Source organism: Cydia strobilella, chromosome 19 (assembly GCF_947568885.1).
Source record: "Cydia strobilella chromosome 19, ilCydStro3.1, whole genome shotgun sequence".
NCBI classification, from domain to species: domain Eukaryota; kingdom Metazoa; phylum Arthropoda; class Insecta; order Lepidoptera; family Tortricidae; genus Cydia; species Cydia strobilella.
Window position 1 is genome coordinate 3,019,594 of NC_086059.1, and position 27,923 is coordinate 3,047,516.

Consider the following 27,923-nt stretch of genomic DNA (forward strand, 5'->3'; position numbering starts at 1 on the left):
GCCTTCCAAATTTTGTCAGCGACGTCGATTTCACTTCAGCTAATTATGGAAGGCTTTAGTCACTGAAATCATGTTACAAAAAGTTGACGTATTTTTAGCATTTCAATGTACAGTATTTATTATTTAACGTAGTGTCTGGTTGTGATGTTTATGTCAGCCCGATATGGGAAAATTCAGTACTTACCGGTACTTAGAGGTAAGGGTGTTGGTTGATACTTTACGAACGCAAATTGTAAATATTGAATGAATTTTGCACTTTAGTCGGAATATTTAATGCGTGTCTTCACAACTGGGCAGCGTAAAAAGTTTCTAATTAATTTCTTGTAATGAAATGTCCCATACCGTAACTCATGAGTGTTTTAAATTTGTCAAAGTCGTTACTATTGATTTAACAAAACAAAATATTTTCGAAGTAAAGTTTCTGCCGCTTCAAACAGAAATGCTTTATATTGTAGATTGTTTTGCAATTTTTGTTTCGTCTGATACGATTCCCCTATCATTGTCAATTATAATAAAAAAATCCTTCAAAAATTGCTTCTAAACCATCTACCATCTAATGATAACTGTCAATGATAACTGGATACAGGCTATATCAGTTGTCACAACTGCCTGCCTGCTTGCTGAATAATAATAAACTTATATACAATTTTAACGTGAATACTTAAAAAACGGCCCCCTATACTTCCTAAATGTAAAACACTAGGGTGTCGAACCAAAATGTCTTATTATTATTTTCCAGTTAAAAGATGATAGCTCGGCACCAAACATCAACATACGAAGTAACAGAGTGCTGAAGCCTCCGCGGCGGCTCAAGAAGACATTCATTCTACTCATTGTAGCTGCACTATGCATGACATATTTTATGGGTGAGTGTTTAATAAAGACAATCAGACATCAACAGAAGGATAAATAGAGAGTACTGAAGCCAAGATGGTACTCAAATGGACATTCATGCATGTTCCTTTTAAATAAGCTTTAAGCTGCTTAGGGGTAAGATATATAATGTGGATATATTGGGGTTGGTGGGTATTTGTGTTCCGCGCACTTGCGTGGTGCGCCGTGAGCCCGATCTGCTGGCCGTGCCGCGCGGGCACACCAAGCTGCTGCGCGAGGCGCCGATGACGCGCGCCATGCGTACCCTGAACCTCATAGCCACGGATATAGACCTATTCTCATGTATGATGAGTGAATTCACAAAAGTAACATTATTAACTCTTTCTTATATTGAATAGGTAGTTATGTAGGAAAAAAAATGATTTGTTAGATATAGGTACTTGTATTTTGTATGTTTATATATTTAATTTTTTGCTAAGTTATCGCATTGGGTTAATTATGATAATTGTACGTGTGGAAATAAAATAAAAATAAAACTGGGGCATACCACAAGCTTAGAGTTGCTTATGAAATGGACTTGTATGGCATCAACCTCAATCTAATGCATAAAGCTTGAGAATATACAGCCAATTTTTTAGCTAAGTCATGAAGTATTATCCGACCGAATATTGCTTTATCAGCATTTTTAGTAGCATCAGCAGAATGGCTTTTCATAAACAACTTATCTGCAGAATGCCCGAATTATACCAGGCATGGCATTTGATGAATGAGTTGTTTTTAGAATAGAATAGAAATAATTTATTTGTGAGCCCTAACAAAAAAAAATTTGTAAATTATACAAAACAGAGAAGCATAAAAAGGAGAAAGTGCCACAAAATGGTCTCACCTCAGCATGCTGCTGGCGACTTCCAGCACAGATCTCCGGTGAGACCATCCGGTGAAACAATCACGACAGGTAACACAACAAAATTAATATATATAACATACAAAAGACAAAGATAGATAGACTTTTAAGAGTAATGAGACATCACCATAGCAACTAACCCTTATAAGAGTTTATTGATTCATCTTTTCATCATTATTTACGTTAATTGACCATTATACCAGATAGCGAAATATCGGATTCGAGTTTCCCGGTAGGTCCTCTCTCCTCTGTAAACAAACTTGATGCATCAATGTCATATTTTACTATCTCTGAAAACTTGTCAAAAATCTGTTATAGGCACAGTATGCATAAGTTACTCTATGGTTTTTACTAAAGGGGCTAGTGCTACACTCTGGTGGCAGAACATTGCAGTAATACCAGGCCTATGGAACTCTCCTCGCGAGCTCGGATTTATACCTACGACTCGCCTCCCGCCGGCGGGACTCAAGCTAGCCAGTTGGTTGCCACACGCGCTCACGCACGCACGTCACCGCGCGCTATGCCAAAGAAATGTCTTCGTCACGAACAAATAACACAGCTTGTAGTGTGGTTCGCAGATACAACAAAAGAAATAAAAAATATAGTTTTTTCCTCTTTCGACGGATGAGGAAAAGTAAGTAGACATTCTCAATATAGGTACTTCCACCTACTGTTATAATTTTTACGATAGTTACAAGCTATGTAGGTACTATTAAATAAATTGTTTTAAAGATGTAGGTAATGTTTTTACGACACATTTGTAGCTAGATATCTACCTAAGACACCTAAGTATTTGAAAGAAGCGTCGGCAACCCTAGCGTTGAGCCGGTGCGCGCGGTGCGGGGAGCGGCGCGTTGAAGGTCACTCCATTGTATTTTTGTGTAGGTATCAAAACGGTAGGTATTTGCGTTTTCTTTGAGAGATAAGTATCTGTTCGTAAGAACTATTACATATTATCTGTGGTAATACCTCCTAACCCTATTCAAGAAATATGTTATTTCCGTATTTTTATTACATTTCTAAATTTATTTGTGTGTTAAATTTCCGAATAATGTCTAATAAACCTTTTACGTGACAGCCTACTAGGTCTGCCAAGGGTCAATTACGTATATTTATGGATTGTAGAATGTAATTTTGAGATTATGCTTGGAAATCAATTGCAGAGCAATGCCTGTAGAAACAATTTTTAATGTCTCGTATGTTATGGTACATTATGTTTTGGTTATTCGCTATATTCGCATTACTCAACATCAGCAGCCTTATCAACTGCAATATAATTACCTTAGCAGTAATTTTGCAATAACGGCCATCAAAATTAATTTCAAAGCTAAGTTTCTACCATGGCTATTTCGGCAAAAAACTGGTCATATTATAAAATTATTTGCAAAGTTGTTAATAATACTACTTAAAATAATAGTATTTAGTTAGTTAGTTTGCTAGGCATTTTCCGCAAATCGACATCCAATGTGCCTATTTTGCGTGAAACGAGGTAGCGCTACTCTAACCACCCCAGCTCCTCCACGAAGCCTAGCAGTCTTCAGGTTGCTAGTTGCCTCCTTTAGTGTGAATGGATTCCCTAGGTATTTGCTCCTATATACTTCTACCTGTTTACAGTCTAGGAGAATATGTTTTGTTGTTTCTTTTTCTTCCATGCACGCTCTGCACATGGGGCTGTCAGTTTTACCCATATTATGTAGGTGTTTGTTTAGTGTGTTATGTCCTGTTATTAATCCTACTATTTTACGTAGTTGGCTTCTTGGTGTTTTCAGTAATATTTTGGTAAGCTTGTGGTTCAGTTCCGGTAGAATTACACATATACAATACTATTACAATAATAGTATTACACATTTTTTTGTTAATTTCTGACAAATTGATGAATAAACAAACATACAGTGTGTATAGTCTCCTTTTGTTCCCTTCTTCCGGTCTTTACTCCTTCTTCTTCTTTTGCAGGCCTTATCCCATTTTTATTTGGGGTCGGCTCTCCTTATCAATTTTCTCCAGTTGTATCTGTTCCGGGTCCTCGTTGGGTCTATATTCTTATTCTCTAGGTCTTTCTTAACTACGGACATCCATGTAAGTCGGGGTCGTCCGCTCTTTTTCGGCTTTTCCACACACTAGCACCTTCCTAGTCATGTGGTCCTCCGGCGTTCTCATGACATGACCATACCATCGGAGTCGTGTTTCCGTTAGCTTGTCGTGTATGGGTCTTATTTTGAACGAGCCTCTGATGTAACGGTTTGGCACTTTGTCCATGAGTGTCACTCCAGCAGACCACCTTAGCATTCGCATTTCAGCGACATGAAGTTGGTCGGATTGTTGCTTCTTGAGAGGCCAACATTCTGCACCATATAACATTGCTGGTCTTACAGCGGTTTTGTACACTTTGCCCTTCACGCGGATGGGCATCCTCGGGTCACAGACTACTCCTGTAAGCTCCCTCCACTTTTGCCAGCCCGTACTTTTACGATGCGCTACGTCGCTGTCAATGTAGCCGTCATTGGTTATTACGCTGCCTAGATACTTATACCCCTCTTAACAAACTGACAGTCTGTTTTTTTCGTATATAAGTATGCTGTCACTTTAGTACCTATTTCGCCATAAACGCGCGTAACTGCATTATACCTATAGTAGTCTCAGAATATTTTTTGCATTTTTGAATTTGAAGTTTCAGTGCCTTTTTTCATAAGATTTCAAAAGACGATCTTAAGATCACGTACTCGTCCATACAAAAAGAGAAAATGTCTTTCCACTTCTAAATATTTTCCATCCTCCATGATTTTGACTATAGGTATATTATTGACACAATGTAAAACTAGGTTTATAAGTTTGCCTTTTTTCAAAATTTTCAATACAAAGAAAAAAATCCTATAAACCTAGAGTATATTATGCTGAAGCGATCGACATCAAAATCAAAGTGATTTGTTAAGATTTAGTTAGTGGAAACCGTTTTCTCGCGAAATGGAAATTTCATAGAAAAAATACCGTTATTTCGTTAGGATCGCAAAGCTGTTCTTCCCCCTTAATCTGTCCTTGTATAAGTCCGTGAAAACTTACGAGGGCATTTGGTTATTTAGAGTCCAATATGTCCAATGTTACAGCAACAAGTCTACTGCAATTGCCTATATTAATTTCAGGTTGGTAATAAATAATAATGATAATTTATTTATTCATAAATGTTTGAACTTTTTATTAAGCGCTGGTGGCTTAGCGGTAAGAGCGTCCGACTTTCAATCCGGAGGTCGCGGGTTTAAACCCCGGCTCGTACGTTTTCGGTAAACGAAAACATCGTGAGGAAACCGGACTAATCCCAATAAGGCCTAGTTTTACCCTCTGGGTTGGAAGGTCAGATGGCAGTCGCTTTTGTAAAAGCTAGTGCCTACGTCAATTCTTGGGATATTGCCGGGATAACGCTAGGAAGAAGAAGTTTGAACTTTTTATTATTTAGATGAAAAATTGTTTACTGGACTGCATGCTGCGGCCCTGAACCGCTGTCAAACTGGTTTTGTAGGAGGTTTCCTGTCTGTACGGACCTACGGACTGTACGGTATAGTACTATTATTTATTCTGTGACATCAGTTTGTTGTTTGGCAGATGAAAAGTATGAAATTCACAAGTCGAGTGCAATCATCGCATAAAGGCCCCCTACACAATTTGCATACAAATTGAAAATAGGAAAGGTTTTGAGAAAGTAGCTGTCCGAATATTTTTTTCTCAACTAACGTACAAGAAAGCATGTCTGTTTTCATTGTCTACATATGTCATGTTTCAAGCTTTGTGCAATAATATACCATCTAAATTGAGGTATTCACGGTTGTCATGTTAGCATAGACTTGGCCTAGATTTTTAACGACTACAATGACTTTACTAGTCTAAGGGTCGGTTGCACCAAACTGTTTGTCATCGTTAAGGAGTTCGCTAAATTGTATTGTATGGAAAGTTTCATAGTGAACCGCCGCGGCGCGCCGTTTGACGTTGATCAGTCTGTCAAGTACGGATGGTGCAACTGGCACTTAAGTGAGTTTCCATACCAGGGTGCTTAGAATAATAAAATCTTAGAAATATTATAAAGATAAGGATAGTTTATTATTCAAGTAGGCATATTTAACCGATCTGTATGAAACTATATTTGTTGCCGATCCCATATTGTGAGACCCTCCTACAATTGAGGGGGATTTAAATCTTCTCGAGTCAGTGGTGTAGGGTTAGAGCCGGCGTACCTTTATTTGACGTTCATAAGCGCATTGTAATATGCGGCATAATGTTAATATGTTATTTATTATGTATGTTTTTGTCTGCAGGTCTGTTCGCGGGCCAGACACAGTGGTTCGATGGTCTGGCCAAGAGCCTCGGATACGAGAGCGAGCGCCACCACGCGGTCATCATAGATGCCGGCTCTTCGGGCTCCAGAGTACTAGCGTACAAGTTCCGGGTGCCTTTCACATGTGAGTCATGTTCAGTCAGGCACAGTGCGATGGTCTGGTCAAGAGCCTGGAGTACGAGAGCACCACGCGGTTATCATAGACGGCTATTCGGGTTCCAACATGCTGGCGTACAAGTTCCGGGTGCCTTTCACATGTAACGCAGCGTACTACGTAGGCGAACAACACGCGAACGCGGCGCGGAGCGGGGTGAATCAATCCTTTGATACCTATAGAAGTGTCCTACGTGGGCGATCTCGTTGCGAACGCGAACGCATTGGGCCCGCCGCGCCGCTTCGCGTTCGCCGACGTAAGACGCAGCGTAAGTCGTTTTTGTTCTCCCGTAATATTTTTTTTTTAATTAGCCTGTTAGTGTGTCCCACTGCTGGGCAAAAGCCTCCCCTCTTTCCCGCCACTTGGCTCTGTCCAAAGCACATTCCCGCCACACATTCCGTAAAATACGGGTAGAATATTTCGCGTGCGAGATACTGTCGCGGCGCTCTCGTGCTAAGATTACAAAGTTGGTTTGAGCTCGAGTCTTAAATGTCTAAAGTTGATAACCACGTCTACGAACTTAGTTTACGAGATTGCGTTCAAAGACTTCAAAAGTTTTGAAGCGTGTCCCAAGAGGACTCATTAATTTTAGGGCTTCTACCTACATGTCCTATCGTCGAAGATAAAGGTAACTAAATACTGGCTTATGTTTGCAAAAAGATTATCGTGGAGACCATCAAAGATGGTCAGATGACAAACGACAGATGACGAAAAGTATGGACACTGGTTGAAATTAGACCTAGACTAGAGTTGCGTAATAAAGAAGACACATACATATGCAATTATACATACTCGTATGCATCAGTGGGTTGATAGACTGAATAGATACATATCAGATAAGACTTAGATTAGCGCGATAATACTGCGCGATTGGCAAAAACTGGGTATCCTAATAGAACGCGAACACGCGATCATCGCGCTGCTGGTGCTCACCCCCCGCTCCCCGACGGCGCGACGCGATTAAGATAAGATAAGATAGATTATCGCGTAAATGTCAATTAGGACACCTATTCGACATTTAATATGCTTGATCGCGCGTTCGTGCGAACTAAGCGCGAACAGATTTTTAAACATTTAAGTCGCGCGATTGACAATTAGGACACCTATTCGAGTTCAATATGTTTAATAGATAAAACTATTTACATACAAGATATATACAGTGGTACTACGTAAACGACATTAATAACTAGCTTAAATCTAAAATAGCCTCTTGAGGCATTGTACCAAGGATGCTGGCGGCATTTCCTCGCTATATCGCAATGCTGATACGTTGTGCGCGGAAGCAGCCAGCTCTTCGGTCACCAGTTACGTCAACCAGACGCTTCGCGATTTCTGCAAACAACTTGTGCGCGCTGGGACCCCATGGACCTAGAGTTTCAACTCCAAATGGAACGAAAATGTTTAATTGCGCGTTGTAACTTGCGATAATCGCGTAGTCGCGTTGTATTGGGACGACGCCTAAGATTACAAATATGTCGCGCCATGAAAACTTATAGTAAAATATAAAAATGTATTTTTTTGCAAAATATAGTGTCGGCGTGTTGATAAATTGATAACCTGATAGTTTAGTTTAGTTTATTTATTTCGCAATACAATGTTCGTTACAATTAAGCAATTACTTGTCCTATAGCGATCGTCGGATAACAACACATAATCGTAATTAACTGTACTCAAGGAGAAATGAATGAAACAAAACGAATTATTGCCTATTTTTTATTACCTAGGCTAATACTATTATGTGCTAACATGGTGTTCCGGTGGTCCATTTTCGAGAAATATAGTAGCTGCTCGGTAATACACCTGACATGTTCGCCCTATTATTAGATCTGCCGGATTATTGGAAAATAAAAGCTTTATAAGCACGGTGGCTAAAAAATAAGTGCATTCCCGTTGCTAAGGAGGTTTTGGGATTATCATCATCATCATCATCATCATGTCAGCCGATAGACGTCCACTGCTGGACATAGGCCTCCCCCAAGGCTCGCCACTCCGACCGATCATGTGCCGCTCGCATCCACCGAATCCACCGAATTGGGATTATACTGAGCAACTTTCACTATGGGACCAACCCGGAAATCGCAAAACAAATTGGCTGTTTCATACGTTTTGGCTGCTCCATTTTCTATAGGAGGGTAATTTTTTTTCCGCGATTTCGTGGTTGATCCCTTAGTTAAAGTTGCTCAGTATAATCCCAAAATCTCCGTGGAAACGGGAATGCACTTATTTTTTAGCCACCCTGTATAAAAAAAATCGACATCAAATGCAATAGCTCTGTAATCCGGAGTTTGGCCGTCTCAACTACCGGATTATAGATAGATAGATAGATAAAAAAACTTTATAGGTGGCTTTCCATCACAATTTCTGTTGAAATTTAAGTTGGAAAGAACCTTATTGCACTTTAACCATAAGGACCCTTCTGTGTTGGAAAGCCACATAGAGCGCGTCACCAAACAAAGCTATTACTTTTCTACTGGTTGTTTTCTCTAAATATTTTTCGAATTAGATATATTTAAAAATATGAAGTATGCTGAGGATTAATATGACTTTAATTGTAACGTTAATATCGACTCCATAGCAGGGGTGCGAATCTCCTCGTTTCGGGCAAACTCTGCTCCATTCGGCTCAGCATTGTTCCGAGCAATTATTAGGATTGGCACAACTTGACGTCCCTTTGCGTGCACGACCACAGATAAGATAATGACTTGAATTTTGACAACCCTAAATAGCCGTAAGGGTTAGTGCCAAATATTAGAAAGGGACAGCATGATTCGTCCCTGAACCGCTGTCAAACTTCGGTTTTGTAGGAAGTTTCCTTTCTGTACGGTAGTACTATTATTTATTCTGTGATATCGACTCCATAGCTCACTATAATTTTACCGTGCGATGAAAACTCCGATGCCTACAAATATGTCATATGTTGCGTCATATGACTTTGATATAAATTCTTTGGCATTTGACGTCCTGTATAAGCAAGAATACCGCGCAAGTCACTTGTCTAATTGTCATTTTTGGAATAAATTCAGTAGATATATGGCTTTTCATCAGAGGAGGGTCCTTATGCCACATATCCACATTCATTATTCTTTAATGTATAATTTATGGAGTGGGCCGTATGATCGTGTAATATGTGGCCCATTTAGATCGGTCAGTATGGGAAAGTCTGAAACTATAAGATATACGAAGATCTGCTCTTAGGAACCATGTCATCGATTTTAATAACAAGAAAAACTGCATTCATACATTTATAAAAAAACCTGTACTCACTTGTGAAAAATAAAACTAAAACTGTCTTCGGTTACCGCGATAGTTACTCATGAAATAAAACTATTTAGATTTAGGCTACGCACCGTCCAGCCCTGATTCGAATTACCTCGCCCCGCGACAGCAGATTGACGAGCTTTTGCCGAACGCTCAGTTCGGTTTTTTAGCAACTTACTCGCACAATGACGCATGACGCGTGTACAGACGTGCCGTGCACACATAGAAACGCAAATGATTTTTAGGGTTCCGTACCCAAAGGGTAATAACGGGACCCTATTACTAAGACTCCGCTGTCCGTCTGACCGTCTGTCCGTCTGTCCATCTGTCCGTCCGTCTGTCACCAGGCTGTATCTCACGAAGCGTGATAGCTAGACAGTTGAAATTTTCACAGATGATGTATTTCTGTTGCCGCTATAACAACAAATACTAAAAAGTACGGAACCCTAGGTGCGCGAGTCCGACTCGCACTTGGCCGGTTTTTTTAGTGTATGTCGTGTCCGCCCTGTGCTTTCGAGTAAGGTTTACATTAGCTCCCTTGCGCCCGGGACTTTGGCGTTTTAGTGATGTTTGTGTTTATGGCATAAAGCGTTCAAAGGGTTAAACAGCTCTTTGAGTGAGACCAATTTTGTATGTTTGTTCGCAGTATTCGGACAGCCTAATTTAGATTTAGAAGAGGAGTACTTCGAGCAGTCAAAACCGGGACTGTCTTCCTTCGCTGACGACCCGGCTAAGGTATTACCCACATAATATTATATAAGTACATGAATTTTGATATTAAAGGAAACATTGAAAAAATTCACCGCTTCCGGCAAGAGTCGAACTTGTTACCTTTCGGAACACCACTCTGATCACTACTACCAACTAAGCTACGGAAGCTTACATGAAGCGAGCGAATCTTTCCATTTCTTCCTTAGTTTTCTTCTATTTTTCCCTAATATAAAAATGTCTAGCATCGCTCGCACACTTTTCTGCTTGACAAACGGAACTCTATTATGATAGAATTACGAGTGATTTTCAGAATAAAGTAAAATCTTATATACTCGGAATTACCCGAATATGACAATGACCCACTCAGCCATACACAATATAATAATACCTCTCAAATCCAAGGGTTTTTGACGTCTCATACATTTTGTATGAAATCGCGTGTGCCATATCGCGTCCGTGGGACTTCAGGTTCAGGGCTTTAGGGGGTGGGAGTCACGATAATTTTTTTTATACTTTGTTTAATTGTTTAACCGAAAGTTGACATATTTTAGGGCGCGGATACAATAGTGCAGCTAATCAAGAAGGCGGAGTTTCTAACGCCAGTGGAGAAGAGACGCAACACGCCACTTATAATTCGGGCTACAGCGGGCCTGCGACTACTGCCACAGGTATTATTAATGAACAACCATTATGTATTGATATAGAAATTTATTTATCAAGTAGGCATATTTCAATGCTCTTGTGAACGTGAAATAAAGCTACACCGGCTCAAACCCTACACCTGACCCGAGCAGATTTAACTCCCGCGTAAATTGTAGGGACATCAATTGGGTTGGGTATTCCAATATGGTACCGGCAACAAACTCGGCTAGCTGATAGATGATAGTCGTAGAGTAAAACTCGGCGGCTAGATGATACAGATGTAGTAATGGGCATATTTTGTGTGCGGGCTTATTTTTAACCCCCGGAGCAGAAAGAGGGATGTTATATGTTTGACGCCAATGTCTGTCTGTCTGTCTATGGCATCGTGGCTCTTAAACGGATGGACCGAATTTGATGCGGTTTTTACGTAAAAGCGAGTTTCTTAGGTACGTTTGATAAAAATAAATCCAGCAGTTTGAAGAGTATCAGCTGTTTTCCGAAATGATGTAAGTCATTTTTGGCATAAAATGGATTTTATGGCATAATGCGTAGGGTTTTTATTTAATTTTTAATTTTTTAGTTATTGACAGGATCCATTTGTATTTATACAGGAAAAGGCGCGCAAGTTGCTAGCGGCCGTTTCAGATGCAGTCGGCAAGTGAGTATAAAATTAAATTAAATTAAATTGTCATTTATTTCAGGCCTAATACACCCATATGTGTTAGTAACTTACATAGCTAATAAAAATAATGTTAGTGCAATTACAAAACAAATTAACATGCAAATTAACTAATGACTAGGAGCTAACTTAGGGCTAGGACACACCGGATGAGCCTTATAAATCTAACATATCACCACAAATTATCATCATTTTTGACTAGATAATGCAACAAATAATTAAAACTCAACACAATACAATTCAAACTAAATAATTAAATTAAAAATTCAATAATAATTAAAATTACAAGTATTCACATTTGTCAAATTTTATAAATTAAATTAAAGTATAAGTACACTTATCTTATTATAAACGTTTGAGAAATCCATAGTAGCAAAATCGTTTTGACAGTTCGAAAAAAGAAACCGATTTGACGAGTAAGCAAATATAGTTATTTGTTATACAAGGGTGCAAAGTTGTATTTTACCTGCGAGTGTGGAATTGAAACACGAGAAGTAAAATACACTTGCACCCGTGTGTAACACAAAACTTTTCCCCTCACTATAGCGAGGAAAGTGCAACATCCACAGGCGTTAGATCATCTTCATCACTGGAATCACTTATTTTTTTACGATAATACGATATTATAACAGAAAACTCTGGAAGTTGTGTATTTTTACGTGTCGGAGTCGGTGAGAAAATTTTTCAAACATCAACATCAAACATCAAACATTTATTCAGCAAATAGGCCACAGGGGCACTTTTACATGTCAATTTATACAAAAAATAAATGTTGACATTTCTGACGATGCGTTTTGAAATTGCATCGACTCAACTTGTGCGTTCAGAATTACATTCAACATTATATAAAAAAAACAAATGTTTCTTATGGAATTTAAGGTTTATGACTTAAAATCATTAAATAAAGCTAAATTTCGTATTTTTTATTAAATGCTCAAACCATTTATTTAATGATAATTAATATCGAGCGAACCATTATTATGAGTGTTTTACTTTTTATCTGTCAAAAGCTACTTAAACACGCTCCATCCAAGGTCAAATTACTTTCCCCACTAGTGGATAAAATGCGTTTTTCCCCGCTTGTTTTAAAGGATAAAAGACAACTTTCCGAGCTAGTGAGGGGAAAACCTATTGATATCATTGTTGCAGGCTGGGGTATGACACTCGCGCTGGTATAGAGATTATGGATCCCGCGGATGAAGGCATCTTCATCTGGTACACCATCAACCTGCTCCACAGTAAGTAACATATTTTTTTCATTTAACACATTTTTTGTATGTGTGTATAATATTTATAATGTGTATGTATGTTTGTATTTATGTAATATATGTAGTTTTTAAGTATATTAGTTTGCTTTTCTTTTTAATTCATTGATTTCTTTTTCTCTCTGCACCAATTGTAAGCGTCTCTGTTTGGCCCTAAGGTTGACTGGTAGAGAATGCCATTTGGCATTAAGTCCGCCATTTGTACATTGTTGTATATGAAATAAAACTATGAAAACGGATTATATCGCGTATATTGAATTTAAAACACATCCCGACGTGTCGAACCCTTTACAGCGTTCAGCGTTATGAGTATCTATCGCGGTAACCGAGGACAATATTATTGTTGTATATATTTTGTACAATAAAGTTAAAATAGATGAATAAATGATGATGATGATGATGTATTCCTGTTATCCCTCATTAGGGACATAGGGCTCGCAGAAGAATCCTCCATTTGTCACGATCTTGCGCGGCTACTTCCAGCTCTTTCCAGTTGAGTCCAGTTGAGCCAGCCTCTTTCTCAACTGATCGCCTCCATGTAGTACACGGCCTCCCTGACCGTCTACTGCCAGCCGAATTCCAGCGGAGACCCTGCTTGGCCAGATGGCTGTCCAGATGAATAAATAAATATTTTTAAAATAACAAAACGAAGAGACAAACAGTTTATCTCGTTTCCCTTTAAACTTGATGAATTTAGTATATATTGAATGCAGGTTCATTCAATCTTGTGCCTGGACCATTTCATTGTAAATTGAACCTATAAAAATCCTAGCAACGTAAAGTCAATCAAGCTCAAATTTCCAGAAATATAATGTATGAAAACTGTCCATCGCATTTAACTACTGTTCCTTCATAAGTTAGACATTATAGATAAATCACAGAATTCTTTCTAACACCTGGAAATAATGGCCATAGGTAATTGCCTCTAGATAATGTATGGTTCTACGCAGAGCGAATCATACTATCTTTTTCGTATGCAAGTATTTAAACTCTAAATAAAGGATTGAGTGTAGGATTTTTTTTAAACTTCTGCTACTCACAAAAGTGGTTTCTCACATTATGACTTTTTTTCAGATATAATGGAGGATGAAACTATGGCAGCCTTAGACTTGGGCGGGGGCTCCACACAGATCACATATCAGCTGTCCCCACACGACACTCCGAAGTTCCCAGCTAAGGATCTACACCTCGTGCCCACCAGCTCTGCCAACCTTACCGTATACACGCACAGGTACATTTAACTTCTATGAAATGAGATGTTTAAATAACCCTTGCGCATTTTTTGCTATCAAAATCGCTGCCAACTTATTTGGTCTAACTCTAGTAAATTTTTTATATATTTCCAGCTACCTGGGCCTAGGCATGTACGCGGCGCGTCACGGCATCTTTAAATCGGAATCCGGCAACGACTCTTTAGACATCACGTCGGTGTGTGTCGAGCCTATCGTGTCGGGAGAGAAGTGGACGTATGCTAATGTGGAATACACTGTCAGGTATGTTATATCTTCAAAATGGAGGCAACGACTCTCTGGACATCACGTCGGTGTGTGTCGAGCCTATCGTGTCGGAAGAGAAGTGGACGTATGCTAATGTGGAATACACTATCAGGTATGGTATATCTTCAAAACGGAGGCAACGACTCTCTGGACATCACGTCGGTGTGTGTCGAGCCCATCGTGTCGGGAGAGAAGTGGACGTATGCTAATGTGGAATACACTGTCAGGTATGTTATATCTTAAAAACGGAGGCAACGACTCTCTGGACATCACGTCGGTGTGTGTCGAGCCTATCGTGTCGGAAGAGAAGTGGACGTATGCTAATGTGGAATACACTATCAGGTATGGTATATCTTCAAAACGGAGGCAACGACTCTCTGGACATCACGTCGGTGTGTGTCGAGCCCATCGTGTCGGGAGAGAAGTGGACGTATGCTAATGTGGAATACACTGTCAGGTATGTTATATCTTAAAAACGGAGGCAACGACTCTCTGGACATCACGTCGGTGTGTGTCGAGCCTATCGTGTCGGAAGAGAAGTGGACGTATGCTAATGTGGAATACACTGTCAGGTATGTTATATCTTCAAAACGGAGACGACTCTCTGGACATCACGTCGGTGTGTGTCGAGCCCATCGTGTCGGGAGAGAAGTGGACGTATGCTAATGTGGAATACACTGTCAGGTATGTTATATCTTCAAAACGGAGACGACTCTCTGGACATCACGTCGGTGTGTGTCGAGCCCATCGTGTCGGGAGAGAAGTGGACGTATGCTAATGTGGAATACACTGTCAGGTATGTTATATCTTCAAAACGGAGACGACTCTCTGGACATCACGTCGGTGTGTGTCGAGCCCATCGTGTCGGGAGAGAAGTGGACGTATGCTAATGTGGAATACACTGTCAGGTATGTTATATCTTCAAAACGGAGACGACTCTCTGGACATCACGTCGGTGTGTGTCGAGCCCATCGTGTCGGGAGGGAAGTGGACGTATGCTAATGTGGAATACACTGTCAGGTATGTTATATCTTCAAAACGGAGACGACTCTCTGGACATCACGTCGGTGTGTGTCGAGCCCATCGTGTCGGGAGAGAAGTGGACGTATGCTAATGTGGAATACACTGTCAGGTATGTTATATCTTCAAAACGGAGACGACTCTCTGGACATCACGTCGGTGTGTGTCGAGCCCATCGTGTCGGGAGAGAAGTGGACGTATGCTAATGTGGAATACACTGTCAAGTATATTATATCTTCAAAACGGAGGCAATGACTCTCTGGACTTCACGTCGGTGTGTGTCGAGCCTATCGTGTCGGGAGAGAAGTGGACGTATGCTAATGTGGAATACACTGTCAGGTATGTTATATCTTCAAAACGGAGGCAATGACTCTCTGGACTTCACGTCGGTGTGTGTCGAGCCTATCGTGTCGGGAGAGAAGTGGACGTATGCTAATGTGGAATACACTGTCAGGTATGGTATATCTTCAAAACGGAGGCAACGACTCTCTGGACATCACGTCGGTGTGTGTCGAGCCCATCGTGTCGGGAGAGAAGTGGACGTATGCTAATGTGGAATACACTATAAGGTATGTTACATGTATGCATATGGGTAGAATAATTATTTCTTGTTGGTCCCGTCAGCCAGGCGACATTATTAGCACAGTTTGTTAGAAGAACTGTTGTACCATGAAACCAGGGTTTTTAAAGTGACCCAAGAGACCGTAATAATGACAACGAATGACAAGAAGAAGTTGATTAACCCATATTATACCTCTAACGGTTGTATTATATCTTTGAAATTCATTTAGGAGCAATGAAAAAAATATGTGCAGGGAATTCTGTCTAAGATAAAGTACCTAAATTCGAGAGTAACGAGGTCAGGGTACCAGAAAGCCTCAAATAAAGTGTAAAACATATAAACAATCACTATTCAAAAGTAATTCTCCTTAGTTTATCGATTATTTTTTATCTTTGAGCAAAATGATGAAATATTACTGTAAATAACTACAAATTTAATGTTACTTCTAAACTAAACGATAAAGCACATGTCATAATCAATACATAAAAACAACTTAAAATTACCATTATTAACAAACAGAAATACAATTTTGAAAACCTCAATATCTACTTTCAAACATTACAAAAATCTTAACCTAAACTAAAAACTAACAAACACAATAACTATTCACAAAATTAACTTAAATCTGATCACTAATTAACTGAAAATAAATTATTCTATCTTGTCCATATGTGGTGACATGAAAATTTCGTTTTTATTTTCAGCGGCGCCTCCCGTCCAGCGAACATGAAACGCGAAGCGGCTTTCGAGCGCTGCTACAAAATAGTCAGCTCGTACGTGAAGGCCACGCTGGACTGGGAGCCGCAGAGCCCGCCCCGAGGCAAGGTGGCCGCCATGAGCTTCTTCTACGAGGTAGCTGCCGATGCCGGCCTCATCGGTGAGTACATATATCCAACCCACTCTGACCTCATTGGTGAGTACATATATCTAACCCACTCTGACCTCATCGGTGGGTACATATATCTACCTCACTCTGACCTCATCGGTGAGTACATATATCTAACCCACTCTGACCTCATCGGTGAGTACATATATCTAACCCACTCTGACCTCATTGGTGAGAACATATATCTAACCCACTCTGACCTCATCGATGTGTACATATATCTAACCCACTCTGACCTCATCGGTGAGTACATATATCTAACCCATTCTGACCTCATCGGTGAGTACATATATCTAACCCACTCCTACCTCATCGGTGAGTACATATATCTAAACCACTCTGATCTCATCGGTGAGTACATATATCTAATCCGCTCTTACCTCATCGGTGAGTACATATATCTAACCCACTCTGACCTCATCGGTGAGTACATATATCTAACCCACTCTGACCTCATCGGTGAGTACATATATCTAACCCACTCTGACCTGATCGGTGAGTATATCTTCCCACTCTAACTATGTGCTGCTACAAAAAAGTTCATATGTCAAGGCCACACTGGATTAGGAGCCGCAGAGGCTCAAAGACAAAGTAGCCGCCATGAGCTTCTTTTATGAGGTCGCCGCTGACGCAGACTTATCGGTAAGCCTACTAGAGTTAGACCAAGAAAAGTCTGCAGCGATTTTTAATAGCACACGCAGTGCAGGTGTTATTTATACGTCATAATTTCATAGAAGTTTGACGTTTAGAATAACGCACTGCGTATGCTATTAAAATCGCTGCAGACTTTTCTTGGTCTAACTCTAACTAGTGACTTTGTAAGCTATAAACCCACATACCATCTCAATTTCTAGACGTATAAGACAGTCTAGCTCACCACACATAAGCGCTCCCGTACAAATTTTGTGTGGAAGTTATTCCCTTTACTTCCTTAACTTCCAGCCTCTCCAGATCGATCTTCGTCATGTTTCCTAAATCCTCCTTCCGAATATGCTAAATTTCATGAAACAAAAAATTGGAACAAAACATGTAACTGCACCCTTACTGAAACTTTACATTTCGTTCGTAGACGTAATGAAAGGCGGTACCATATCCGTGTCCGCGTACCGGCAGGGGGCGCTGCGCGCGTGCGGCGCCAGCAACGTGGAGCAACCCTTCGCCTGCATCGACCTCAGCTTCTGTCTGGCGCTTTTACAGCAAGGATATAAAATACCAGACCACTCGCCTGTGTCGGTGAGTACACACAGCAGATTTCTTTCTATATTATACTTTCTAGATTATCAGCCTCGTGTCCCTGTACGACCTCGCAACGCTCGGCCGTCTATATCTGCTCCGCCAGCAATCCCTCGATCGAATCGATTTCAGCTACTGTCTGGCGCTCTTACAACAAGGGTATAAAATCCCTGACCACTCGCCTGACGTGAGTACTCTATTTGACAGATTTAGTTCTTCTTTCTTCTTTTCTTCTAGTCATACTTGTTATGAACAAAATGCTGCACTTCATGATAAAAGCAAGCCGCTTTGCAGAGTGATAGTAGGGACCAAACTGAGCGATTTGACCCGCAGCAGCGGCAGTTTCACCCCTTAGGAACAGAGATGGCGCCACTTCTTTAAAAAATATTTCAAAAAATTCTACAAGCTAAACCAATGAACCGATTTAAATGTTTAATATCTCAAATGAAAGCGCATTATATACATTACTTTGAAAAAAATACTCAAAAAATATATACTCAATACTTTTGATAAAAACGGGAATTTGAAGTTTGTTTTTTTACTCGATTGATAGTTTTTACTTGATTTCTCAAAAAAATTGTATGGAATATGAATAGTTTAATGCATGTATATATTACTGAATAAATAACAAGTATTATAAAAAAAACCCGACACCGATATCTCTCATACTTCTCGAAATATGAAAGTTTGAATGTGAGTGTAAATTTCTTCAAGATATATTCCAAATTATTCTACAAGCTAAACTATTCGACCGATTTTAATGTTTTATATCTCAAATAAAAGCTCATTATATATACTACTTATAAAAAAATATTCAAAAAACATATACTGAATACTTTTGGCAAAAAACGGCATCTTAAGTTTTTTTTCTTACTCGATTGATAGTTTTTACTAGATTTCATAAAAAAAATTATGGAACATGGATAGTTTAATAAATATATATATAGTACTGAATATATAAAAGTATTACAAAAAAACCCGACACCGATACCTTTCAATCTTCACGAAATATTTAAGTTCAATTATGCACGTTCTTACAAATAAATTCTTTAAAAGAAATCTTCAACCGCAGTAAGTGCACTGATTTTAATATGAAATGTGTCATATGAAAAGAAATCACCCAATTTATTTTAATAAATAAAATAATAATAAATAAAAACTGAATAAAGTTTCTTCCTGGTGCTGAATTACAAAAAAATATAACAAACCTAAAATTAGGAATTATTTTTATTTAAAGTGACTACATTTGTAAACAAAAAACTTAAATGTCCTCTTCGGGTTCACCGGTAGATGTAGAACTGAAAAAAAAATCGTTTTGAGAAGTACTCGTACCATTTCAATACTACAAAATCACCGATCATACATGAACTGGTTGCTGTAGATTACTGTTGGAAAATTTTTGTGCCTGTAGATTTACTGTTGAATTATTTTTGTGCCTAGTTGATTACCATTCAACCTATAATTTTGTGCCAGACCTATAATCAGTGGTCAGCATGCAAAATAACTGGATTGAAAATTACATTAACTTACTTTTGATTTGTACAGCCACCTTTGCATGATTTACACTGGGCTGTGCATGGTAAGCTGACGCGACGACACTCACAACGCATAGTTTCGCAGCCAGATTTGCAGCCACAATGGTCCAAGAGGCTTAATTGCGACCAAATCGCTGTAACTGCCGACCATTCCGGAGTCCAACTCTCTTTTTCCTCAGTCCATCCCCAAGAAGATGGACATGCTATGGAAACTTCTGGTTTCATAGCGTTTTCCCACATATGGCCCGCTTGGTAAGCGGCTCGAAGTGCATGTTTATAGAGAGCAGCTGATGTAGGTGGCAGGCTTGACACAAGCTTGTTTTTTGAAGCAAACAAATATTTGTGAACTTCATTTACGTTTATGTGTTCCGTTTGGCCAAACAATAACACAAATCTAGGGTTACTTTATACTAAAATTAAAATATGTAGTTACACACCTGACAACTGACAAAATCAAAAACTTAAAAGTTGACATACTCCTATTTTCCCGTCTTTTTATAGTGGCCAGAGAAAGGCAGCTTGATCTGAACGAATTCTTCCAGTACGAAAACCAAATTTGTCCACCTTCGTTGTCAGTCAATGGAGGGCGTCGTTCAAGGAACAAATCTGATTTGGCCGAGAAATTAGAACCTGCCAACCCTGCCACCTACATCAAAACAACAAACAAACATAACATGTTCTATAAACATGCACTTCGAGCAGCTTACCAAGAGGGCCATATATGGGGAAACGCTCTGAAACCAGAAGTTTCCATACCATGTACATCTTTTTGAGGATGGACTGAGGAAAAAGAGAGTTGGACTCCGGAATGGTCGGCATTTACAGCGATTTGGTCTCAATTAAGCCTCTTGGACCATTGTGGCTGCAAATCTGGCTGCGAAACTATGCATTGTGGGTGTCGTCGCGTTAGCTGGCCATGCACAGCCCAGTGTAAATCATGCAAATGTGGCTGTACAAATCAAAAGTAAGTTAATGTAATTTTCAATCCAGGGTTATTTTGCATGCTGACCACTAATTATAGGTCTGGCACAAAATTATAGGTTTAATGGTTATCAACTAGGCACAAAAATAATTCAACAGTAATCTACAGCAACCAGTTCATGTATGATCAGTGATTTTGTAGTATTAGAATGGTACGAGTACTTAACAAAACGACTTTTCTTTTTCAGTTTTACATCTACCGGTGAACCATATAATTTGACATCACCCAATAATAATTAGTTGCCCGTTTATTTTTGTATTTAATACACTGACAATTATCTGATTCAATTCGGCTTATATGTATATGGTTGGAGAGCCGGCAGTAAAGTTTCGAACCAACGTGATACCGCGATGAGATGCACAATGGTTTCCCATAAAACTGATGCTAAGTCCGAATTTGATAGTCTGCCACGGCGGAACTAGCCGAAAGTACAAAAAAAATAGCCACTTCCGGTGCGAAAAAGGGGGGGTCATTTAACCCATCTGATACTGCAATAAAAGCTATGGCATCAGTTAGAAATTTACTGGTAGATACAGAAAAGCGAAATCTGCCAGTATGATTCCTGCCGGAAGTGCTTGGCATACGCTCTCAAAGGTGACCATCAGGACCCCTAAATTAACCCATCTGATACCAGCATGAAACCAATTCCAGTCGGTAGATATGAACCTTCTCTTCAGGAATATATAAGTCTGCCAGGGCGCTTTCAGCCGAAACACCTTGACATACGAGATTATGTGGCGCAACATCCGCGGTACCCGTATAACCCGTATTTTGGAATTGTACATATTACGGACGTTTCAAATACTGCAGGCTTATTAATTTATTACTCTATGCTTATATTTGTATATTATTACGTTATTAATAACACATATTTATAATAAATTAAGTTAAAATAAATTAAATAATGTGATTAATATGATTAATAGTCATTGAATTAGCTATACGAATCGTTTGTCTTTGTCTGTCATTTTGACTTATGTATTTGTAAGAAAAGGATAAAACATAATTTAACTAATTCAGGCTCGTAAAGTTTTACGAATAAGGGGGTATTAGTATTCATAGCTAAATCAGGCTTGTAATGCGACATAAAATGATTTTTGGTGGTTTCTTTTACGCTTGAGGCGTTTTTTCACCTATTTGGTGTATCTAATCACTATCTTATGTAGGGGAGAGAGGGGCAAGACGAGACGGGGTAGCGGCTTTATATGGCGACACGACTGACCAACCATCAGAATCCCGTTAACGCATGACGATGCGTCGCCATCATAGCAATCAGTTCGCACAGTGACCGGCTAGACAAATGGTGTCGTTAATTATTTATTTGCAAAAAAACTGTTTTTGCCATATTCCTTGTTATTTCTAGGGTTCCGTACCCAAAGGGTAAAAACGGGACCCTATAACTAAGACTCCGCTTTCTGTCTGTCTGTCTGTCCGTCTGTCACCAGGCTGTATCTCATCAACCGTGATAGCTAGACAGATGAAATTTTCACAGATGATGTATTTCTGTTGCCGTTATAACAAACTATAACTAACTGTATTCATTACCTGTAATGCACAATTGATGAATAAATGATTCTAAATAATTCTAAAAACATAATAAAATAAATATTTAAGTGGGGTTCCCATACAACAAACGTGACTTTTTTGCCGTTTTTTGCGTAATGGTATTATGGTACGTGCGCGAGTCCGACTGGCACTTGGCCGGTTTTTGTGTTTATTTGGTTTGCGTTTGTTTCCTTATTATCACCAGCACATATATACTATTAATTTATTCCTGTGGCCCAGCAATTACGCCAACAGCTAAGGACTTGTTTGGTTTCAAGTACGGTTTTTTTTAACAAAAAACTTTCGCATTTCATTAGGCACATGGGGCAAGATGGGGTACATCTTGACGGTCGTAGTTTTAAAGTGATAAACTGATGAAGAATTGCGGATTTGAATTTATTTATTCTTCTCTTGTAGAACGGTGAAAAAGTATAAAAGAAAGTCAAATAGAGGAGAGTGGTTAGAGGCCAAGAAAAAAGCGGTGGATGCTGTTATAAAGGGAAGATGGGGTACATGTTAGCTGTAAACACATTTTCTGTCCCTCAGACGACTTAAGAAATAAAAGTAAAACAGTTCGTGAGAAGTTATCAGTCCATCGGGACCCAATAGCCAAAAATTGAAGTTTTGTTTAGGCCCTAAATATAATATTTCTATGAATCATTCTTATCTTGTCCCGTAGGGGTTCCCCATCTTACCATACCTAGGGGCAAGATGGTGAGAAGGCACTTTCGGCCATTTTAATTTATTTTTAATTTAATTATCTAACAAGAGAGTTCCTAGTAAGTGTTGATTATGAAAGACTGATTACCAAAGATAAAATTAAAAATAACATAAAAAGAATAGCATTTTCAGTTTTATTGGACTTGAAACATTAAGTATCCCGTCATGCCCACCTCTCCCGTACATTTCTTGACGTTGACGCAAAAATGACGTAGTTTAACATTCAGGGTGTTGTTTTATAATACTACAAATTGAGATAACTAATTTATTGACGACCGGTCTGGCCTACTTACTGCCTGCAAAGTCGACTGTCTTGGGTTCGAATTCCGATAAGGGCATATATTTGTGTGATGAACTTTTCACTTCCATAAAGGGCTATACTCCAGATGTACACCTTAATCAGTAGCTTCTTGCTTTTACATGATAAACGGGATTTCAATAATTGTTTCTTGTGGTTGAAAGCTTTTTTGCCATATATCAATCCTTGCAACGATGTCTGGTGTGCACCTGGAGTCCCTGGTAATTAAGCTACCTAAATATTTAAAACTTTCAACCTGCTGAATTGGGATGTTGTTGAGAACTATTGGAGGATGATTAGTTTTGCATTTTGAAGTTGTAAGGGTCTTAGTTTTCTTTATGTTTATCTTTAAGCCTAATTAGTTAAATACTGTGTCCATTGTTAACATTAGTAGTAGTAGTAGTAGTAAAACTCTTTATTGTACAAAAACAAACATATAAAACAAGAGAAAAACGCATCATTTGTACAAAGGCGAACTTATCCCTTTCAGGGATCTCTTCCAGTTAACCTATGAGCAATTGAGGGAGAATTGGAGAACGGTAGACATCAAAGCTGTACTAAACGGCATAAAAGAAAATATTTAGTTTCCTGAAAGACAGGTAAACCTATAACCTACAGTAGACATTAGATGTTCTAGTTGAGCTGAAGTTTCTGCAAACGCCGCGATGTCGTCTGCAAATCGTATAAAATGTATTTTCTCCCCATTTAATTTTACCCCTCCCTTGTCTATTTCAAATGTAAATTGGAAACGGGACTTAATCGCGTATTTAAGTTTTAAGATTTACCTCCGACGTATCGAGTACGGCGTTGTCCCCGTAGTCTCGAAGAATAATGTGTAAAAATCGTGAAAGTGAGATATATACATATATGTATATGTTTTCTTCAATTAGGCTTAACTAGTTAATAAATTCGATGTCTATGACAACTAAAACTAAATAATTCTATTCACCCCTTTCTTTCTTTTCTTATGTATATCGATCGACCCCGTTTTAAGGATGGTTATCGAGAAAATTGCTGGTTTTCTTTGATTTTCTCTGAATTAGGCGAGTAAAAATTGATTTCACAAGTGCACAATTGAAAAACTAACAAGGGACTCAAATAAAAAACCGGCCAAGTGCGAGTCGGACTCGCGCACGAAGGGTTCCGTACCATTACGGAAAAAAACAGTAAAAAAATCACTTTTGTTGTATGGGAGCCCCATTTAAATATTTATATTATTCTGTTTTTAATATACAACAGGCAACAGAAATACATCATCTGTGAAAATTTCAACTGTCTAGCTATCACGGTTCATGAGAGATACAGCATGGTGACCGACGGACAAACGGACAGACGGACGGACAGACGGAAAAACGGACAGACGGACAGCGGAGTCTTAGTAATAGGGTCCCGTTTTTACCCTTTGGGTACGGAACCCTAAAAATGATGTAAAATGTTCATATTTGGATTATTGGTAAAAAACGTCCTTGACGTTGAAAATCCTGTCTTTTCACACCCGTTTACAATAAGTATGTAATAATAATAATTTTGTAAATAAAGAATGTTGTAATTTGAAATTATTTTATTATTTATATATAAGGTGCTAACAAATTAGCTACAGAAATTTTACGAGATGGTACTTTACACTAGAACAATTAACTTTTAATAGAAATTAAGAAAATTTCATATAATTTTTATTTTATTTACCGAACAAAATAAATATACTATAATTCTATCTAAAAAAGAATCATCATGTATTTAACTGCTTGTGTGTCTTAAATGTCATTGTCAACGTGTCATTTGATTTATCAACGTGAAGTGGCCAGTTAAGTTTTATATTTAAAAGAGGTTTTAGAATCTGTTCAATGAGGTATCATTTAATTATCTCATTAACAGAGTTTTTTTACAAAGCAAATTTGTTTTCCAATTTTCTCAAAATAACATCATAAAACCTATAATGTTTCTTACTTACATATACTTCAGGAGCCGAGTACTATCAACTGTAAAGATATCGGTAGCTAATTTGTTAGCACCTTTATAAGGCAAACAAAGAAGTACAAAGCCGTAAGCAGGTATTAAATTAATGCCCAAATTATATTGTGTATATTAATAAATTTGAAATATATGTTATTAATGGCATAAAAATATACAAATATAAGCATTAGGTAATAAATCATAAGCCTGCAATAATTAAAATGTCTGTAATCTGTACAATTCCAAAATACGGGTACCACGGATGTTGCTCACATAATCTCGTATGTCAAGGTGTTTCGGCTGAAAGCGCCCTGGCAGACTTATATATTCCTGAAGAGAAGGTTCATATCTACCGACTGGAATTGGTTTCATGCTGGTATCAGATGGGTTAATTTAGGGGTCCCGATGGTCACCTTTGAGAGCGTATGCCAAGCACTTCCGGCAGGAATCATACTGACAGATTTCGCTTTTCTGTATCTACCAGTAAATTTCTAACTGATGCCATAGCTTTTATTGCAGTATCAGATGGGTTAAATGACCCCCCCTTTTTCGCACCGGAAGTGGCTATTTTTTTTGTACTTTCGGCTAGTTCCGCCGTGGCAGACTATCAAATTCGGACTTAGCATCAGTTTTATGGGAAACCATTGTGCATCTCATCGCGGTATCACGTTGGTTCGAAACTTTACTGCCGGCTCTTCTACCAATAGAAACTATTAAATTGACCTACTTTTATATTATACACATAGATTTAAGATTAGATCCTAAGTATGCATGTAATATTGCTATGCCCCCACGGGTCCATGTGGAACTACCGAGAATTTGTAATACCTATAAAACCATGGTTGCAATAAATAAATATGAAATATGAACCCAAAGAGGACATTTAAGTTTTTTGTTTACAAATGTAGTCACTTTAAATAAAAATAATTCCTAATTTTAGATTTGTTATATTTTTTGTAATTCACCACCAGGAAAAAACTTTATTCAGTTTTTATTTATAATTTTTTTATTTATTAAAATAAATTGGGTGATTTCTTTTCATATGACACATTTCATATTAAAATCAGTGCACTTACTGCGGTTGAAGATTTCTTTTAAAGAATTTATTTGTAAGAACGTGCATAATTGAACTTAAATATTTCGTGAAGAATGAAAGGTATCGGTGTCGGGTTTTTTTGTAATACTTTTATATATTCAGTACTATATATATATTTATTAAACTATCCATGTTCCATAATTTTTTTTAATGAAATCAAGTAAAAACTATCAATCGAGTAAGAAAAAAAACTTAAGATGCCGTTTTTTGCCAAAAGGGTTCAGTATATGTTTTATGAGTATTTTTTTATAAGTAATGTATATAATGAGCTTTTATTTGAGATATTAAACATTGAAATCGGTCAAATAGTTAAGCTTGTAGAATTTTTTGAAATATATTTTGAAGAAATTTACACTCACATTCAAACTTTTATATTTCGTGAAGTATGAGAGGTATCGGTGTCGGATTTTTTTTTATAATACTTGTTAATTATTCAGTAATATATACATGCATTAAGCTATTCATGTTCCATACATTTTTTTTGAGAAACCAAGTAAAAACTATCAATCGAGTAAAAAAAAAACTTAAGATGCCGTTTTTTGTCGAAAGTAATCAGTATATATTTTTTGAGTATTTTTTTCAAAGTAATGTATATAATGAGCTTTCATTTGAGATATTAAACATTTAAATCGGTTCATTGGTTTAGCTTGTAGAATTTTTTGAAATATTTTTTAAAGAAGTGGCGCCATCTCTGTTTCTAAGGGGTGAAACTTGCGCTGCTGCGGGTCAAATCACTCAGTTTGGTCCCTACTAGCACTGTGCAAAGCGGCTTGCTTTTATCATGAAGTGCAGCATCCGGGCAAAAAATGGCCATAACAAGTATGACTATTCTAAAAGTTCTTTTTTCTTTAAAAATGATCGTCAGCCTCGTGTCCCTATCCGCACTCCGCCGGTAATCTCTCGATCGAATCGATCTCAGCTTCTGTCTGGCGCTTTTACAATAAAAGTATAAAATACCAGACCACTCGCCTGTGTCAGTAAGTAATATATTTGACAGATTTAGTTCGTTCTTTAAATCGGTTTGAAAAAAGACTGTCAGCCTCGTAACTTTATACGACCTCGTTACGCTCGGCCGTCTATATGTACTCCGTCGGTAATCTCTAATTTAGTCCACTATTCACCTGCATCGATTTATGCTTCTGTCTCTTGCTGTTACAACAAGGACACAGCGATATAGATATACATAGTAAAGGGGAACACTGACTATCAGTCCGCCGGACGATATCGGCCTGTCAGTTAGAACAAAAATTTGACAGTTCCGAATAACTGACAGGCCGATGTCGTCCGGCGGACTGATTTGTCGCTCGACAGATGCATATAATATTTTTAAAACATTTTGATAAATGTATTATTTTTTGTTTAACAGTTGTTCAAGAAAGTGAACGGGCACGAAGTGTCCTGGGCGTTAGGGCTCGCCTACACTTCCATTGTGAATCGCCTCGCTGAGATCAAAGTGTAAACACGCCCTAAGTATTCAACCTAGCTTATTAGCTATGAGAAGCGTGGTAAGGGAACTAAAAGCACAGACTTTTGTGGTCTTAAATATTTGACATATGTCATCAGTCACATAACTAAATCAGCTGCCTGATGGGCGCCACTGTCGTGCACGTAGCCTTTATAGTAGCGGGTGAAAAGGAAGTTCCTTCTAAAGACATCAGTATCAATGAAATAATACAAGCCAGGGAGTTTTTAGGCAAAACATTTGACGTACTAAGTAATATTTTTTTAAATTTCATAGTTTAGTCATACAAAATATGTTGTATTATTTTTATTTAAACAGCGTAGCGTATCGGTATAGTCTGCATCTTCTCAAATTATTTTTACGCCTA

The 27,923-nt window shown here is 38.4% G+C and overlaps 1 protein-coding gene across 1 annotated transcript; it reads left to right on the plus strand.

Annotated features, from left to right (window-relative positions):
* Nucleotides 1-18: 18 nt before the first annotated feature.
* LOC134750068 (nucleoside diphosphate phosphatase ENTPD5) lies at nt 19-27,923 on the plus strand. Its single transcript, XM_063685156.1, has 12 exons — nt 19-196; nt 740-866; nt 6,040-6,183; nt 10,118-10,206; nt 10,734-10,850; nt 11,436-11,482; nt 12,653-12,741; nt 13,843-13,999; nt 14,115-14,261; nt 16,551-16,723; nt 17,802-17,965; nt 27,461-27,923. Exons 1-12 carry the CDS (start codon nt 164-166, stop codon nt 27,551-27,553), a joined length of 1,380 nt encoding a protein of 459 aa, XP_063541226.1. The 5' UTR covers nt 19-163; the 3' UTR covers nt 27,554-27,923.

What these genes read in the sequence shown, in the direction of transcription:
- LOC134750068 (XM_063685156.1), top strand. Translation starts at nt 164, where the DNA reads ATGGGAAAATTCAGTACTTACCGGTACTTAGAG. An exon ending in TGCCGATGCCGGCCTCATCG is followed by an intron (nt 16,724 to 17,801) that starts GTGAGTACATAT and finishes TTTCGTTCGTAG; the next exon opens with ACGTAATGAAAGGCGGTACC. An exon ending in CAGACCACTCGCCTGTGTCG is followed by an intron (nt 17,966 to 27,460) that starts GTGAGTACACAC and finishes TTTGTTTAACAG; the next exon opens with TTGTTCAAGAAAGTGAACGG.